At 35.4% G+C, this 18,670-nt stretch overlaps 1 protein-coding gene across 2 annotated transcripts in view; it reads left to right on the top strand.

Annotated features, from left to right (window-relative positions):
* The window catches only part of MAP4K5 (mitogen-activated protein kinase kinase kinase kinase 5), a 126,516-nt gene that overhangs the window by 44,949 nt on the left and 62,897 nt on the right, over nt 1-18,670 (top strand). For both annotated transcript variants that reach the window (XM_070797392.1, XM_070797391.1), the window contains exons 3-9: nt 8,189-8,279; nt 8,731-8,795; nt 10,942-10,997; nt 15,215-15,262; nt 15,640-15,682; nt 16,071-16,143; nt 18,019-18,150. In XM_070797392.1, the coding sequence (XP_070653493.1) occupies nt 8,189-8,279; nt 8,731-8,795; nt 10,942-10,997; nt 15,215-15,262; nt 15,640-15,682; nt 16,071-16,143; nt 18,019-18,150 (508 nt within the window). The remainder of the gene's footprint in view (nt 1-8,188; nt 8,280-8,730; nt 8,796-10,941; nt 10,998-15,214; nt 15,263-15,639; nt 15,683-16,070; nt 16,144-18,018; nt 18,151-18,670) is intronic.

The following is an 18,670-nucleotide window of genomic DNA, read 5'->3' as shown; positions in this document are numbered from 1 at the left end:
GAGCAAAAATAGATTAGCACAGAAAACTATTTTTTTAATTGGCCACAGAAATAATTGATAAGATGAATGAGCATTTTCCCCTATATTTTTGTTGCCCTTTGTATACATATGAAAGCAAATGATTATTTTTAAGAGTGATTTAAGCATTTCTCTATCTTTTTTATAGATAGAAATTTCTCTATCATTTTTATAGTCTGTACTTTTTAAATAGAAGCACCATTTTACAAATGGTGACTTAGGTATTTAAAATAAACACTACCAATGATACCATTTTGAGTTTTATCATCTGTTTGGTGAGGCATCAGGGCTGCTCTAGAAAAGCAGGCAGATATTACAATTGTGCATGTCACCCTATTTTCCTGTTTGTGTCTGAATTTCAGCCTACCCTCTAACTCATTTTACAGATGCTCATTTTGCTCAACAAATCTGTAGTTAGTGCCAGCCAATAGCCAGAACAATCCGAGTTTGAGAAAGGTGATCATCATATTCCTCATTTGCCTTCTCAAGTCTTCTCTGCTCACATTATCCCCTTATTATGGTAGAACTACATGATGGTACTTTAAAATTTTCCAAATTATCATTTGTTTAAAACTGTGAGCCTTGCATAGAGGCATGGAATTTCATGAAATCATTACCCAGGGTGCTAATGCAGTATACTTTGTTTACTTGTTTTTTAAAATGCTAAATTGGAAATCTTTGTGAAATAATCCAATATTTATAAATAAAATGGTGAATTAGATGTATTTTACTAGATTAGACAGTTTTCAGATATGTTGGAATCTTTCAGTTCAGTTCAGTTGCTCAGTCATGTCCAACTCTTTGCAATCCCATGAATCGCAGCACGCCAGGCCTCCCTGTCCATCACCAACTCCCGGAGTTCACTCAAACTCACGTTCATAGACTCAGTGATGCCATCCAGCCGTCTCATCCTCTTTTTTCCTCCTGCCCCCAGTCCCTCCCAGCATCAGAGTCTTTTCCAATGAGTCAACTCTTTGCATGAGGTGGCCAAAGTACTGGAGTTTCAGCTTCAGCAGAATTCCTTCCAAAGAACACCCAGGGCTGATCTCCTCTAGAATGGACTGGTTGGATCTCCTTGCAGTCCAAGGGACTCTCAAGAGTCTTCTCCAACACCACAGTTCAAAAGCATCAATTCTTCGGCACTCAGCTTTCTTCACAGTCCAACTCTCACATCCATACATGACTACTGGAAAAACCATAGCCTTGACTACACAGACCTTTGTTGGCAAAGTAATATGCTATCTAGGTTGGTCATAACTTTTCTTCCAAGGAGTAAGTGTCTTTTAATTTCATGGCTGCAATCACCATCTGCAGTGATTTTGGAGCCCCCCAAAATAAAGTCTCTCACTGTTTCTACTGTTCCCCCATCTATTTGCCATGAAGTGATGGGACCAGTTGCCATGATCTTCATTTCCTGAATGTTGAGCTTTAAGCCAACTTTTTAAACTCTCCTCTTTCACTTTCATCAAGAGACTTTTTAGTTCCTCTTCACTTTCTGCCATAAGGGTGATGTCATTTGCATATCTGAGGTTATTGATATTTCTCCCTGCAATCTTGATTCCAGCTTGTGCTTCTTCCAGCCCAGCGTTTCTCATGATGTACTCTGCATATAAGTTAAATAAGCAGGGTGACAATAGACAGCCTTGATGTACTCCTTTTCCTATTTGAAACCAGTCTGTTGTTCCATGTCCAGTTCTAACTGTTGCTTCCTGACCTGCATATAGGTTTCCCAAGAGGCAGGTCAGGTGCTCTGGTATTCCCATCTCTTTCAGAATTTTCCACAGTTTGTGGTGATCCACACAGTCAAAGGCTTTGGCATAGTCAATAAAGCAGAAATAGATGTTTTTCTGGAACTCTCTTGCTTTTTTGATGATCCAGCGGATGTTGGCAATTTGATCTCTGGTTCCTCTGCCTTTTCTAAAACCAGCTTGAACATCAGGAAGTTCACGGTTCACATATTGCTGAAGCCTGGCTTGGAGAATTTTGAGCATTACTTTACTAGTGTGTGAGATGAGTCCAATTGTGTGGTAGTTTGAGCATTCTTTGGCATTGCCTTTCTTTAGGAAAGGAATGAAAACTGACCTTTTCCAGTCGTGTGGCCACTGCTGAATTTTCCAAATTTGCTGCCATATTGAGTACAGCACTTTCACAGCATCATCTTTCAGGATTTGAAATAGCTCAACTGGAATTCCATCACCTCCACTAGCTTTGTTCGTAGTGATGCTTTCTAAGGCCCACTTGACTTCACATTCCAGTATGTCTGGCTCTAGGTGAGTGATCACACCATCGTGATTATCTTGATCATGAAGATCTTTTTTGTACAGTTCTTCTGTGTATCCTTGCCACCTCCTCTTAATATCTTCTGCTTCTGTTAGGTCCATACCATTTCTGTCCTTTATCAAGCCCATCTTTGCGTGAAATGTTCCCTTGGTATCTCTAGTTTTCTTGAAGAGATCTCTAGTCTTTCCCATTCTGTTGTTTTCTTCTATTTCTTTGCATTGATGACTAAGGAAGGCTTTCTTATCTCTCCTTGGTATTCTTTGGAACTCTGCATTCAGATGCTTATATCTTTCCTTTTCTCCTTTGCTTTTTGCTTCTCTTCTTTTCATAGCTATTTGTAAGGCCTCCCCAGACAGCTATTTTGCTGTTCTGCATTTCTTTTCCATGGGGATGGTCTTGATCCCTGTCTCCTGTACAATGTCACAAACCTCCGACCATAGTTCATCATGCACTCTATCAGATCTAGTCCCTTAAATCTATTTCTCACTTCCACTGTATAATTATAAGGGATTTGATTTAGGTCATACCTGAATGGTCTAGTGGTTTTCCCTACTTTCTTATAAATTTATGTCTGAATTTGGCAATAAGGAGTTCATGATCTGAGCCACGATCAGCGCCCCATCTTGTTTTTCTGACTGTATAGAGCTTCTCCATCTTTGGCTGCAAAGAATATAATCAGTCTGATTTCGGTGTTGACATTCTGGTGATGTCCATGTGTAGAGTCTTCTCTTGTGTTGTTGGAAGAGGGTGTTTGCTATGACCAGTGCGTTCTCTTGGCACTGGAGAACGCACTGGAATTGGAATCTTTAAATATCTTTAAATAGATGTTTAAAACTTTTTTTATTTTTTTTTTATTTTTTTTTTTTTTTTTGCTTTTAAAAAATATTCAAGTTTAATAATTTATGCTTTACCAATAAGATACATATTTCTACTTTTCTATAAAAGGCGTTAGTGGAACATCCCTGATTAAGTCAAGCCAGCGCTGACCCCGTGGTGCCCGGACCTCACCTGCCCACAGCTTCGTCCCATGCCCTCCTCATCTTGTTTCCTGGAAATATAAATGGAAATTGTACAGTAAATTTTTTAAAAGTCAGAAATTTTATAAAGATTTAAACAACCATTAGTTTGCCTTGTTAATGTTCTTGAAAGAAATCCCGAAGTAGGAGGTTTGGCCAAATAGGAGAAGTGTCAACTATTCCGATTAAGTGGTATGTTCCTGCTTTTCAGTATTTACTTCTATTTTAAAAACCTTAATATTTTTTATTTTTAGAAATAATCTGTAAATTTAGATATTGGAACCCTATCTTCACTATTTCAAAAGTTCAAATCTGAATTAGTAGAAGATGTTGATTTTGAGGTCACACCAAAATTTTATTAGTTTTAAATAATACATGCAGAAAACTAATAAAGGGTAAGTAGACATTTTCTGCCATTTAATAGGTAAAAACCACATGGAATGCTAGAGTGTTCTGTTTCACTTAGATTCCAGTTTCTGAACACAGGATAAAATTGGAATGAAGATACTTGTTCAGTTCAGTCGCTCAGTTGTGTCCAACTCTGCAACAGCCTGGACTGCAGCACGCCAGGATTCCCTGTGCATCACCAACTCCTGGAGCCTACTCAAATTCATGTCCATTGTGTTGGTTATGCCATCCAACCATCTCATCCTCTGTTGTCCCTTTCTCCTCCCGCTTTTAATCTTTCCCAGCATCAGGGTTTTTTCCAGTGAGTCAGTTCCTCACATCAGGTGGCCAAAGTATTGGAGTTTCACCTTCAGCATCAGTCCTTCCAATGAATATTCAGGACTGATGTCCTTTAGGATGCACTGGTTGGATCTCCTTGCAGTCCAAGGGACTCTCAAGAGTCTTCTCCAACACCACAGTTCAAAAGCATCAATTCTTCGGCACTCAGCATTCTTTATCGTTCCTACTCTCACTTCCATACGTGACTACTGGAAAAACCATAGCTTTGACTAGATGGACCTCTGTTGGCAAAATAATGTCTCTGCTTTTTAGTATGCTGTCTAGGTTGGTCATAGCTTTTCTTCCAACGAGTAAGCATCTTTTAGTTTCATGGCTGCAGTCACCACTGCAATGATTTTGGAGCCCACAAAAATAAAGTCTCTCATTGTTTCCATTGTTTCCCCATCTATTTGCCATGAAGTGATGGGACTGGATGCCATGATCTTAGTTTTCTGAATGTTGAGTTTTAAGCCAACTTTTTAAACTCTCCTCTTTGACTTTCATGAAGAGGCTCTTTAGTTCTTCGCTTTCAGGCATAAGGGTGGTGTCATCTGCATATCTGAGATTATTGATATTCCTCCCAGCCATCTTGATTCCAGCTATGCTTCATCCAGCCCAGCATTTCTCATGATGTATTCTGCGTAGAAGTTAAATAATCAGGGTGACAATATACAGCCTTGACGTACTCCTTTCCTGATTTGGAACCAGTCTGTGTTGTTCTATGTCCAGTTCTGACTGTTGCTTCCTGACCTGCATACAGATTTCTCAGGAGGCAGGTCAAGTAGTCTGGTATTTCCATCTCTTTAAGAATTTTCCAGTTTATTGTGATCTACACAGTCAAAGGCTTTGGCATAGTCAATAAAGCAGAAGTAGATGTTTTTCTTGCATTCTCTTGCTTTTTCAATGATCCAACGGATGAGAATTTGGTGATCACTTAAAAGTGGGTAGGTATCAGTTCAGTTCAGTCGCTCAGTCATGTCCGACTCTTTGCGACCCCATGAATCGCAGCACCCAGGCCTCCCTGTCCATCACCAACTCCTGGAGTTCACTCAGACTCACGTCCATCAAGTCAGTGATTCCATCCAGCCATCTCGTCCTCTGTCATCCCCTTTTCCTCCTGCCCCCAATCCCTCCCAGCATCAGAGTCTTTTCCAATGAGTCAACTCTTTGCCAAAGTACTAGAGTTTCAGCTTTAGCAGCATTCCTTCCAAAGAACACCCAGGGCTGATCTCCTGTAGAATGGACTGGTTGGATCTTCTTGCAGTCCAGGGGACTCTCAAGAGTCTTCTCCAACACCATAGCTCAAAAGCATCAATTCTGCGGCGCTCAGCTTTCTTCATAGTCCAACTCTCACATCCATACATGACCACTGGAAAAACCATAGCCTTGACTAGACGGACCTTTGTTGGCAAAGTAATATCGCTGCTTTTCAATATGCTATCTAGGTTGGTCATAACTTTTCTTGCTTTTTCAGTGATCCAATGGATGAGACTTTGGTGATCACTTAGAAGTGGGTAGATGTCAACTATACTTCAATTAAAAAGAAAAGTTAGTGGGTAGGGAATTCCCTGGTGGTCCAGTGATTAAAACTCTGTGCCTTCATTGCAGAGCACACTGATTCTATCCCTGGTCAGGAAACTAAGATCCTAGAAGCCAGATTACACAGCCAAAAACCATCAGAAACACATAGAGAGTTGGGATGGGGAGGGAGGTAGGAAGAAAGTTGAAGAGGAAGGGGACATACCTATACCTATGGCTGATTCATGTTGATATATGGCGGAAACCAAAACAATATTGTAAAGCAATTATCCTCCAATTAAAAATAAATAATTTGAAAAGAAACACATGGAAGTGAGTAGGTAGATATCCAAAGCATATAGTAACAAAGAGTGATTCTTTATTTTTGTTTCCTTTGTAATTCAGGGCTTCTTGATAAAATGAAGGATGGACTGGAATCTAGCCTGCTTGTTGAAATTACCCTGTATAAATAATAAAATTTAGTATATAATGGAAAAGTTTCAGGCAGATGGGTGAGAACTACTCTAATGAGAGGGCTCAGAGGGAGGAGGAAGGAGAGACAATTCTTTGTATCCATAAGTGGACAGGCAAAGCCTCCACATGGGCAGGTTTTTACGATACTCTTCAAGAATTGCTCCCTCTTGCTGCCTCTGTTGATAATGGGGAATGTGAGATTATTGTCTATTTTGGATTATCTTCACTAATCCCCTTCTCTTTGCAGACTCTTATGTTTAGGGTATATGTAACCATTCATGTGGTACGTGTTTTCTCACTTTTACAAGTAAAAGCTAAATTTTCTGTAAAGATTTTCGCTTAGATTTTGATTGTTTCAAGACTGTGTCCTTTTTGATTTATCTAGTTCTTTAAAATTGTTAACTGAAATATCAATTAGTGTTTACATGAAGGGACTGTTGAAAAGAGTGTTTTCATGATTATAAATAAATTTGGTGTTTCATACTTAAATGTGTATATAAACCACATCAGTAATGTTTGATTTTTTTTGAAAAGTATTTTATGACATGGCAAAAATATTATTTTGTTTTGGCTTTCAGTTGAAAGTTGCTGTATAAAGGGGAAATATCTCTGATTTGTGTGAATTTTATTTATTTATCTAAGACCTAATTTCTAAGTTTTTCCTTCTTGATCCTTGTATGTTATTCTAAGACGACTAAGTTAGAGCTAGGGCTTTCATGGTGGCACAGTGGTAGAAGAATACACCTACAATGCAGGAAGGCTCAGGTTTTAAACCTGATGTTGTTTTGCAAAAGAATATTTCCAAACACTATCTAATAAAAATATCTTAAGGTGATATCTTAATGAGGAACATGTTTGTTTGTATCTTTCTTGTCTCCAACATATAATACTGCTATTGCATTTATTCTGTGTCAGATATTGTACTAAATGCACTCTATCCTCTTCCTCACATCTTTCACACCTGAGAGACTTGCAGTAACAGAAACTTCGGGACATAAGAATCTGTTACAAAAATGGCCAGCAACTGCAGCAGGGAATATTTAGGGAAGTGGTAGATAAGGAAGCCAAAATAGTAGATAAGGAATGAATTTAAATAGTAGGTAATGGATTCAGGTGTGATTCAGAAGAGTTCGGTTGCCCAAGGTTACATTGCCAGTGAATGGCTGAGTCCAGACTTAAATCCAGGTGTGTTAATCCAGACCTTGAGATCTTGTACATTATATTACATTTACATAATATAAATGTACTCATTTATGAACTCCGGAGAAGGCAATGGCAACCCACTCCAGTACTCTTGGCTGGAAAATCCCACAGTGGAGGAGCCTGGTGGGCTGCAGTCCATGGGGTCGCTACAGTCTGACACGACTGAGCGACTTCACTTTCACTTTTCCCTTTCATGCATTGGAGAAGGAAATGGCAACCCACTCCAGTGTTCTTGCCTGGAGAATCCCAGGGATGGGGAAGCCTGGTGGGCAGCCGTCTATGGGGTCGCAGAGTCGGACATGACTGAAGCAACTTAACAGCAGCATACTCCTTTTACTGAAATAAAACACTATTTCTGTGCAAAATGAAGTTTGATAGTGACAGTGTCATTCTAAGCAGCCCATAATGACCATAAAATTCCCATATATAATAAATATTTTATTTTAATATAGCTTTTTCTAATTAACCCAAATAGATTTTTGGTAGACAAATTGGAAAATATAAATAAAAAAAGAAGAGAACCAAATTACTTAAAATTTTACTTATGTATATTTCTTGAGACTTTTTTTTTGCATATGTACTTACATAATATCTTTTTCACTTAATGTGTCGTGAGCATGTTTTCATAGCTAAACATGTTATAGTAATATCTATGATTTTACCATAAGTCGTTTGACCATTCTTTCATCAATAAATAGTACTGTAGAGAATATTGTCTGTGCATATCTCAAGAAAGTAAATATTGAAGTGAAATTATGAGTTTTAGGACTTCATGCATTTTTATGGCTTCTGACTTTGTAGAAAGAAACTGCAAATGTACATTCTCATTAAAGTATTAAGAATATCTAATTCCTCATTTTTGATACTTGTTGTGAAGGTTTCCTTCCTTCTTCCTATACATAGAAACACAAAATGTAACATGTTGACCAAGTTATTATCATTTTGTTTTTCAGGAGATGATTTTTCTTTGATTCAGCAAGAGATATTTATGGTTAAAGAATGTAAACACTGCAACATTGTTGCCTACTTTGGGAGCTATCTCAGGTGAAAAACACAAAACATCTAATCTCTCTGTGTTTCATACTTCTTTGCCCCATATCCCCTCCCTTTTATGTAAATGCTGTTTTGTATTTAAATTTTTAAAATTGCTTGTCTAAAGTTCTAAAATTTCTCAGATCTTCTTATTGGCTTCTCTGTTATATTAATAATGACAGGTTCATTTATGCATTTTTACCTTATCTGGCAGCCTTAATGAAATACTATGAACGGTTACAAGTAAGCATTTTAGCTTGTAATACTGATCACATTCTAAACTATTTAAGGTGGGAACAGAGCTAAAATTAATATGCTTTTCTGTATCCTGAAGAAAAATGTCAGGACAATTTCCTGTTGTAATCTATCCTAAACCTTGCTATGCTGAAGAGTGACAATCTTCAAAGTATGTCAGTGGTTGAGAATTACTAGCTAATATAATTTTCTTTCTCTTTCATATTAGTCGGGAAAAACTGTGGATTTGTATGGAATATTGTGGTGGCGGATCACTTCAAGATATTTACCATGGTACTGTTAATTTCTCTCTACGTTTTAAAACTTTTACTTTAATGATTTTTATTTTATGTTTCTAGTCAACAAGAGATACTAACATGTAGATTTACTGTTTTACATTCTGGAGTTTTACATTCTTTTATGCAATACTCTGGAGTATTGCATAAAAGAAATCTAAATTTTATATTTTTTTGGTATTCAGTTAAACTGCTGGAGCCTGATGAAGAAATCCAAGAGTACTTGAAGAATCTAGATTTTACTTTTCAGATGTAGTCTCTAGGAAATCTTAAGTAGTATATAGGGAAGTATTTTATTTACAAACAAAACGGCCTAAACTTCCTTGTAAATTAAAATTGAAATGCAAAAGGTGACTCTCACATAAAGCAAATTATCTGTTTACCTCTTAATGATAACGTGCTGACTGGGAAAACAACTTAATTATTGCTATAATATTTTGTATTAAAATATATAATTTTAAGAATTTGGAATATTTTATTTGTTGTTTAGTTGCAAATCTTGTCTGACTGTCTTGTGACCCTGTGGACTATAGCCCTCCAGGCTCTTCTGCCCATGGAATTTCCCAGACAAGAATACTGGAGTGGGTTGCCATTTCATTATGTTAATTTAGTCAACTTTCCGAATTGAATTGAATTTTCCTTTACATTATTATACTATAATGACTGTTCTCTTTTATTTTACCCGTGTTGTTGATTTTTTAAAAATTATTGGTAGGAAACGGCTCTGTGTCACTCAGTTTAAAATTCTTTTCTGTGATTTTATGAAGAATTATGATCTTTTATGTGAAGACTTTTTATCTAATATTTATAATTTTTATCTACATTTTCACAGAATGAGAACTCAGGATTATGGATTAATAAAACTATGCAGCAGACCTTTTTTTTTTTTACTACTTCCCCTTTTAAGCTGAAATAATGGTTTTGAGACATTAATTTTATTTCTTTGTGAAATTGCTGCTTTCCATTATTAAACCTGCTATTTATTGAATTAAATTGAATCTAAAAAGTATTCATCCCTGTAAATAATATATTAGATAGCATAGTAATCAAGAACAACTATACCTATAATAACTTTTAATGAAATTGTTTCCCTTCTTTTACTACTATTTCATCAAGTTACTAAGAGTCAAAATTTTATGTTCCTAAAAGTAGGTATAGATTACCAGTGATTAAAATATGTTGTAAAATATTTTAAATAAAGATTGCATAAAAGTATCTGATTTTGACCTCACTATCAGCAAATGCCACCCCCGACTTCAAATATTTTCTCATGGTATTGGAAGGCATTATTTCCAAAGCATCTAGTTAGGTACTTGCAGAAGGATTTTATATTTCATTAGGGAAAAATCTGGTTGTCACAAGTGACCTGATTACTTTTTGGATTCTTAGGTAAGGTATTGGATCAAGGTCCTTGTTTTGATGGATATAGTAAAGAATAATGCTAAGGGAATAACATCGTGACTTTTTAAAAAAAAGTATGCCTTTTCAACAATCGATTTCTCTTTATGGTCCTATAACATGTATGAAAGTGTGAAAGTGTTAGTTGTTCAGTCATGTCTGACTCTTTGCAACCCCATGAACTGTAACCCGCCAGGCTCCTCCTGTATCCATGGAATTCTCTAGGCAAGAATACTAGAGTGGGTTGCCATTCCCTTCATCAGAGGATCTTCCCACCCCAGGGATCACACCCAGGTCTCCTGCATTGCAGGCACATTCTTTACTGTCTGAGCCACCAGGGAAGCCCTTAACATGTGTATATAACTGTAATTATATATGTTTTTCTCATTTTGGGGCTTTATTTATTTATCTTTAGTTGTTCAGGATTGAGATCATGTCCATTGCTTTGTATAGAACATCTTGTGATATCTGGTACTGTGCTTTGCTCATAACAGGGGCTAATTAGTTTCACTGACCAAAGTCGTTATGAAGCAAATCTTCCATTTTTAAATTGCATTGAAAATTTTTCTACTTTACTTTTTTTTGTTTCCTGATTCTAAGAATAATATATGCTCATGATAAGCCACCCAGTGATATATATATAGAGAGAGAGAGAGAGAAGTTTTATAATTGCTTGTCATTGTTAAAGTGTTTTTAGTCTGTTGTGTTCAAATGTATAATGATGTGATCTCTTTTTTAATTTCTAGTTACTGGACCGTTATCAGAACTGCAAATAGCCTATGTATGCAGAGAAACTTTACAGGTACTATATTTGCTTATGTAGGTAGAAATGCAGTTCTAGTTTCACAGTTGAAAACAGTAAAATGGTGATCTGCCCAAAAGAGAAAGAGTAAACCAAATTTTTCTGTTAACCTCTCATACTGTAATTCTGTAAGCCTCGTTATTTCTTTTGTGAATGAGTCCTGGAAATTCATTTAAGCGAATAGTAGTATACACAGGGGTGTTGTTTGGTGTTCTGCTTTGTAGTGCTTGTCCCTCAATTGCTGCAAAGCAAAGGAAAGTCATAGGTATGAATTGGTTTTCATGAATGAATCATCAGACCTCTCAATTATAACAAGTCCAAGCTTTCCCTTCGAGTTTTATGGCCACAAAAGGAATCTTTTTGCATAAGACATGAGGTCTTTTACCATTTCTCCCAAAATGAGAGTAAAGTTTCATGGCAGTAACCCAGAATGTTATCTGGAAACGTTTGATCTATGTGATATTAATAGATATTATTAATATCAGAATCCCTTTTTATAAGCTCAGTAAACATTGTATTAAGTAGATATTTCTTTCCTTCTTTATTTCAGATCCTGTGAGAGCTTTTAGTATGTTAAAATAGGTTATGAGTCTTCAGTAGGTATACAGAGTATACAGTTTTTCTTCCAGTTTATTTTTTTAGTTCCTTGAAAGATTACTCATTGAAAAAATTAGCAGCTAATTTTGTTCAAATGCTTTAAGGCATCTAAGTTAGGAAGCAGGATGAAGTAGTAGTGGTTGTGTTATTTATTTTTTCAGTTCACAACTGATACTTATTAATTGATGCTTCTGTCTCTACATTTCCTGGATTGTGTAGTTTGTTTAGGAGAGAAATTGATATTCTATATGTTATCCTTCCATATTTTAGAAATTGGGAATTTAACCTAAATTAAGGGAAAGCTCTAGTCATTTCTGAAAGAGTTGGTTTCCACATGCTTTAAAATTTTATTGTTAGATATATAAAAGTAAATTTATATATATAAATAATTTACATATATTTCTATAACAGTCACATTAAAAATCTGCTTTTTTGTATTCACATAAAACACTAATCATGCACTCATAGCAGAGAATTGTTGACAGATTACTGTTGTTAATATTTTAATTTCCAAAGTTCCTTGCTTCTTTAAGTAATGGACAGAGTACTAAATGGAAATAGAAAGCAAAACAGAAATTTGCATTTCCGTTCTGGCCCTGGTATATGACCATTATCTCGTCTGTGGTTTTAGTTCCCTAAGTATAAAATGAGGCTGTGGAAGGGATGATTTCCAAGATACTAGTTTGAATTTTAAAACTGTGTTATGCTGACAAAATTCCTCGTCTAGTGTCTGTTGACAGGTGACTGGATAAAAAGGCATGGTTTAGGTAATCCAACAATATATAAAAAGATAATACATCATATACAAGTAGGGTTTATCATAGAAGGCAGTGTTGATGTAACATTCAAAGTCATTTCAAGTAAGTGATTGCATTAGCAAACAAAAAGAAGCAAAACCATGGGATCATCTAAATAGACACAGAAAAAGCATTAACTAAATCCAGTGCTCATTTCTGATAAAAATTCTTAGCATACTTCAAATAGAAAGAAACTAACTCAGCCTGATAAAGAGCACCTATGAAAAACCTACAACTAAATCATACTTAATGGTAAAGACTAGGTGCTTTCCCACCAATGTCAGTCAAACAAGGCAAAGATGTCTGCTCTCACCACTTCTTTTTAACAGATTCTAGAAGTTTGCACAGGACAAAAAGCAAAAGCAGTGAAATAAAAGGCACCTGGACTAGAAAGTAAGAATTCAAGCTGTCTGTATTCACAGACTGCATAACTACATCTTTGTAGAAAATGGAATAGAGTCTACAAAGTAGCTAGTGGAACTAATGAGTGTGAATAGGGAGGTTGCAGGGTTCAAGATTAATATACAGAATCAGTTGGGTTTCCATAGATTAGCAACAATACAATTTATAATAACTAAAATATGACGTTCTTTGGAATATATGTAACAAAGAGGCATAAACACCTGTATACTAAAAACTATAAAATGACTTAGAGAAGTTAAAGAAGACCTACATAAACTGAGAACTTTGCCTTCTGCAGTATTCTTGTATTCATGGGTCAGAACATTTCAATGCAATTAAGATACCATTTCTTCCCAAACTGACTGTAGATTCAATGCAGTTGCAATCAAAATCAAAGGAGGCTTTTTTTTTTCCCTCTAGAAATTGATGAGCTGATTCTAAAATTCCTACAGAAACACAAAGGACCTGGAATAGTCAAAACAACTGTGGAAAAGAACAAAAAAATTTGAGGACCAACAGTAACAATTTCAAGACCTATAAAACTACACTAAATGAAACATAGTAGTAAGCACTGGCATAAGAGTAGATTATGCCAAAAGATTATAGAAATCTAGAAAAACTAGAAATAATTCCACACATATATGGCTATTTTTTGACAAAGGTGAAGCTGCTGCTGCTGCTAAGGCACTTCAGTCATGTCTGACTCTGTGCGACCCCATAGACGGCAGCCCACCAGGCTCCCCCGTCCCTGGGACTCTCCAGGCAAGAACACTGGAGTGGGTTGCCATTTCTTTTTCCAGTGCATGAAAGTGTGAAGTGAAAGTGAAGTCGCTCAGTCATGTCCAACTCTTTGCGACCCCATGGACTGCAGCCTACCAGGCTCCTCCGTCCATGGGATTTTCCAGGCAAGAGTACTGGAGTGGGGTGCCATTGCCTTCCCCGACAAAGGTGAAGAGACAATTCAAAAGAGAAGGGATAGGTTTTCCAGTAAATGGTTATGGAATAATTGAACTGTGCTTAGTCACTCAGTCATGTCTGCCTCTTTGTGCCCCTACAGACTGTAGCCTACCAGGCTCTTCTGTCTGACCTTGGGGATTCTGCAGGCAAGAATACTGGAGTGGTTGCCATGCCCTCCTCCAGGGGATCTTTCCAACCCAGGGATCAAACCCAAGTCAAACACATGAACTTTGAACCACATTTTGTGACATATGTAAAAATTAACCCTAATCACTTAGGTCTAAATATAAAATCTCAAACTAGAACTTATAGAAGAAAACATAGAAGAAAATTTTGCAATCTTGAGTTAATAAAAGCCTTTCAGACATAAAAATCATGATCCATAAAAGAAAAATTTGACAAATTTGACTTTGTTAAAATTTAAAACTGCTTTTCAAGACCTACTATTAAGAGAATAAAAAGACAAAAAAGGTATTTGCAAAGTATAAATCTGATAAAGGGCTTGTCTCTAGAGTATATAAAGAACTCAAAACTAAATAAATAATAGGAAAAGCACAAATTAAACAAATGGACAAAAGATTTGAACAGATGTTTCACCAAAAGCTGTATAGATGGCAAATAAGGATATGAGAAATATGCTCGATATCATTAATTATTAGAAAAATATGCATTAAAACCACAATGAGATACCACTACACACCGGTTAGAATGGCTAAAATTAAAAAGACTGACCCTCATAAAGTTGGTGAGTATGTGAGTTAATTGGAACTCTCATACACAGCTAGTTTCAATGCAAAATTGTACAGCTGCTTTGGAAAACCATTTGGCAGTTGCCTAGAAATTTAAACTTGTACTACCATATGACCCAGTCATATCTAAGTTATTTACCCAAGAGGGAAGAATCATACAAATACTTGACATAAATCTTTAGAGTGGGTTTCTGTATAATAACCAAAATCTGGAAACAACTCATAACCCAAATATCTATCAACAGGTGAATAAATAAATTCTGTAATAACTGTATGGTGGAATGGTCAGTAATAAAAAAATGAAATATTGATAACACACTAACAAGGAATGTCAAATTAGTATTGTGAATTAAAGAAGATAAAAGAATATTCTGTATGATTCCATTTATATAAAACTCTAGAAACTTTTAAAATTATCTATAGCGACAGTGTATCAGTGTTTATATATGAGAGGAACTTTTGGGAGTGATGAATATGTTCATTATCTTGATTGTGGTGATGATGTTACAGTAAACTATTTCTTGTTTTTATCAGAAAATGAATTCAAAAATCTTAAAATTGAGTAAACATTGATTAGTAAAAAGAAACACATCTAGGTTTTTTCCCCTCAAAAAAAGGACATTCTGGTTTTTCTTATTCAATAAAAATTTAAGTAGAAATTTAGGTGTGAAGTTTGCAGTTTTGCTAATATATACTTTTTTTTTTTAAACTTCAGGGTCTTGCCTATTTGCATACTAAAGGCAAAATGCATAGAGATATCAAAGTAAGTCTGTTTAACTTAATTTAAACTCAGTATGTTTAAGACTCACAGTCACAGGGAACAGATTTGTGGTTTGGGGGGAGGAAGGACTGGAAGTTTGGGATTCACAGGTGTAAACTCTTACATATACGGTGGATAAACAATAGGTCCTACTATATAGTACAGTGAATTATTAATAAACCATAATGGAAAAGAATATTTTTTAAAATGTCTGTATGTGTATTATTCAGTCACTTTGCTGTATAGCAGAGATTGGTACAACATTGTAAATCGACTACTTCAATAAAACATAATAATAATAAATAAACTGTTTAAATTGATAATTTTATTGAAAGGAATTTTATGATACTAATTTAATAGCATTTGTATTTTTGCTTTAGGGTGCAAATATTTTATTGACAGATCATGGTGATGTAAAATTAGGTATGTTATTTCAAATTCCTAAAAATTATTTTCCAGAAAAACAGCACTGAAATACTAACCTCGTTGTGTTAGAATAAAAGGAATCCAGAGGTTTGTTTTTTTCCCAATTTAAGTTACTTGTGATGAAAAGTTTTTTAATAACTTTGTTCTTAATAAAGTATGTTTTCATTCTAATAAAGTGCCAATAAGTTATTTTCTTACAATGATTATGTTTTGAACTAAACAGGAAGGGATTTAGGTATTCAATTTATATTTATATTCAATTTATATACATTTCTGTAAGTATTGCTATCTGAATTATTAAAATGATGTCTCTGAGGATGAAATTTAGAAATGTTCGTGATTTTATTGAAAACTAAAATTTTCTGTTCTGTTTTTACCCCACCAGCTGACTTTGGTGTAGCTGCAAAAATAACAGCTACTATTGCAAAGAGAAAATCTTTCATTGGCACTCCTTATTGGTAAGATATTATTATGATTGAATTTTGTCCATTTCATCTCTTTAAGATTAGTGAACAACATTGATGCTTAGTAATACAATTTGTTCTTGACTGAAGCCTGGAGACATTCAGGTTCCTTGACACTATCATAGATCTGATGGATTACAGAACTTTGATACTCATTTTCCTTGTCCAGCATTTCCTGTGTTAAAGTGCCAATAATTCCTCCTGTCCCTGAGATGCTGTGTTTAGAGATCTCATAGGTGGGAGATTTTCAAAAGAAAATTGTGTTATAATCTTGTGTCATTTTATTACCCTTTTTTTTTGATATTGCATCTGTTTTAATCTAGGATTTCATTTGCGTGTTGTTAAAATTTATCATGCATCTTATTCTACCATTAGTTTTTACCAGCCCTCCTGCTTCTACTACATCCTTCCAATTACTGACAAAATAATCTTTCTAAAACACTGCTTTCATTATATCCTTATACACACTTAGGTTGAGAGACACTGTGTCATATGTTTCTGTACCTAAGTGCACATAAAAGTGATCTCTACCTTGTGAATATTCAGTATAAATATAAATTAATTTAAAAATAATAAACACTCAAAACTCCTGAGTAATATCATCTATGCTTTATAACTTTAGATGCCATTTTCATATACCACTGACTGATGGCTCAGATGGTAAAGAATCTGCCTGCAATGCAGGAGACCTGGGTTCAGTCCTTGGGTTGTGAAGATTCCCTGGAGGTGGTCATGGCAACCCACTCCAGTCTTCTTGCCTGGAGAAACCCCATGGATGGAGGAGCTTGGCAGGCTACTGTCCATGAGGTCACAAAGAGTTGTACATGACTGAGCAATTAAGTACACACAGCAACTCCCAAACAGATAACTCCAACTCAGCTACTCAGTTGACCCTCAGTCCTATATATTTTCAACAGTTGTCTGGTGATAGCACTACTTCAGTATCCACAGGTATTTTATATTCAGTCTCTTCAGTCAGCCCCTTGATTCTATCCTCCCTGCCACTGCCTTTGAAAAGTCCTTTTTTTTTCCCCTCGTGTTTTTCAGATAGTCTTCTAATTCATCTGCCTGATTCTGATTTCACTTCCTCTCACACCATCCTTCATGTTGCCATGAGTTTTATATCATAATTAAATTTTCCATTTTCACAGTAAAGTCGAATCTTTCTCATATAATCAGTAGACCATTCATTATCTAGCCTCTGTCTCTGAGGTTTATTTTCCAAGTACTTTCTAGACTCTCTCAAACTGATGAATGACTTTATTTTTTTTTTTCATATTTTGTCCACCACAGACTGATACTTTTATAAAATAAATTTAAAATAAATTGCTAAAAAAAATGACCATTTATCTGGATAAGAATACTTAGTTTCAGTTTCTGTACTTATCGGAGGCGGATAGCAAACTGCCTATGGCCCTGTATCTACCTATAGATCATACATTGAGTAGCACCATCCTGTCTCCTCTCTGTGTGCCGTGCTGGCCTGTTTCCCTGCATTCGTACTTGTTTCCTCTAACAAAATTGTCCAGGTTCCTCAACCCCCCTCAACTCCCTGCTAATTTATTCTGTGAGTCTCATCTCCTTTGAGGAACTTTTCTCTGACCTTCACAGAGATTTAGGTGGTCTTTTTGTTTTCCCATGCTATAAAACAGTATTCACAAGATTTTGAGAACCAAAGTTTTAGAAGCATGTGTATGTATGTATATGTGGTCTTTATTAAGTTTTTTTCTGTTAATAGTAAAGTTTCTTCTTTTCTAGTAAATGCCTCTAAGCCTCTTTCCCTCCAAGAAGTCTAGTGAATATAACAAAAGAACAAATTTCATATAATTTTTTAAAAACAAAAATGTTATATTTATTGATTCCTTCTAGGATGGCCCCTGAAGTTGCAGCAGTGGAAAAGAATGGTGGCTACAACCAACTCTGTGATATCTGGGCAGTAGGAATAACAGCAATTGAACTTGGAGAACTTCAACCACCTATGTTTGATCTTCATCCCATGAGGTGTTCTCAGTATTTACAATTATGCAGTTAGTAGTAAGGTCTTCAGGGAGAATGAAGTACGAACAACTTGGGTATTCTAAGCTCATTTCAAAGTATATTGAAATAATAAAAGTATTCTGAGAGACTTAGGAATAATCTCGTCTAAAACCTGTTGCTCTTTCTAACATAGCATAGAGTCTGTCTGAAACTTTTCTTTAAAACAGATTTCCTTTAATAAACATACTAGGATATAGCAGTTATCATTTTAAAAGTTTTAAGTCTTTTTTTTTATTCTTCCATTGATTAAAAACATTTCTTTTTTTGTCCTAAGTAGAACTATAAACAAATGATAGAATGCAGATGAGGTTTTAATTTCTGTTCTCATTTGATTTTGTTTCTTTATACTTTGTCTAGGAATGATGAAGAGGTAGATGCTTACTAAATCATTTATATTTTAGAGTATATTATCTTAGAAAAAATATTTGAGAGACTGTGAAGGGGTTTTTAATATTTTGAAGGAGAAGATAAATTGGGCCAAAAT

Source organism: Bos indicus, chromosome 10 (assembly GCF_029378745.1).
Source record: "Bos indicus isolate NIAB-ARS_2022 breed Sahiwal x Tharparkar chromosome 10, NIAB-ARS_B.indTharparkar_mat_pri_1.0, whole genome shotgun sequence".
Lineage (NCBI taxonomy): Eukaryota > Metazoa > Chordata > Mammalia > Artiodactyla > Bovidae > Bos > Bos indicus.
Note: the sequence above shows the minus strand (reverse complement) of the source record. Positions and strands in the feature narration are given on the sequence as shown.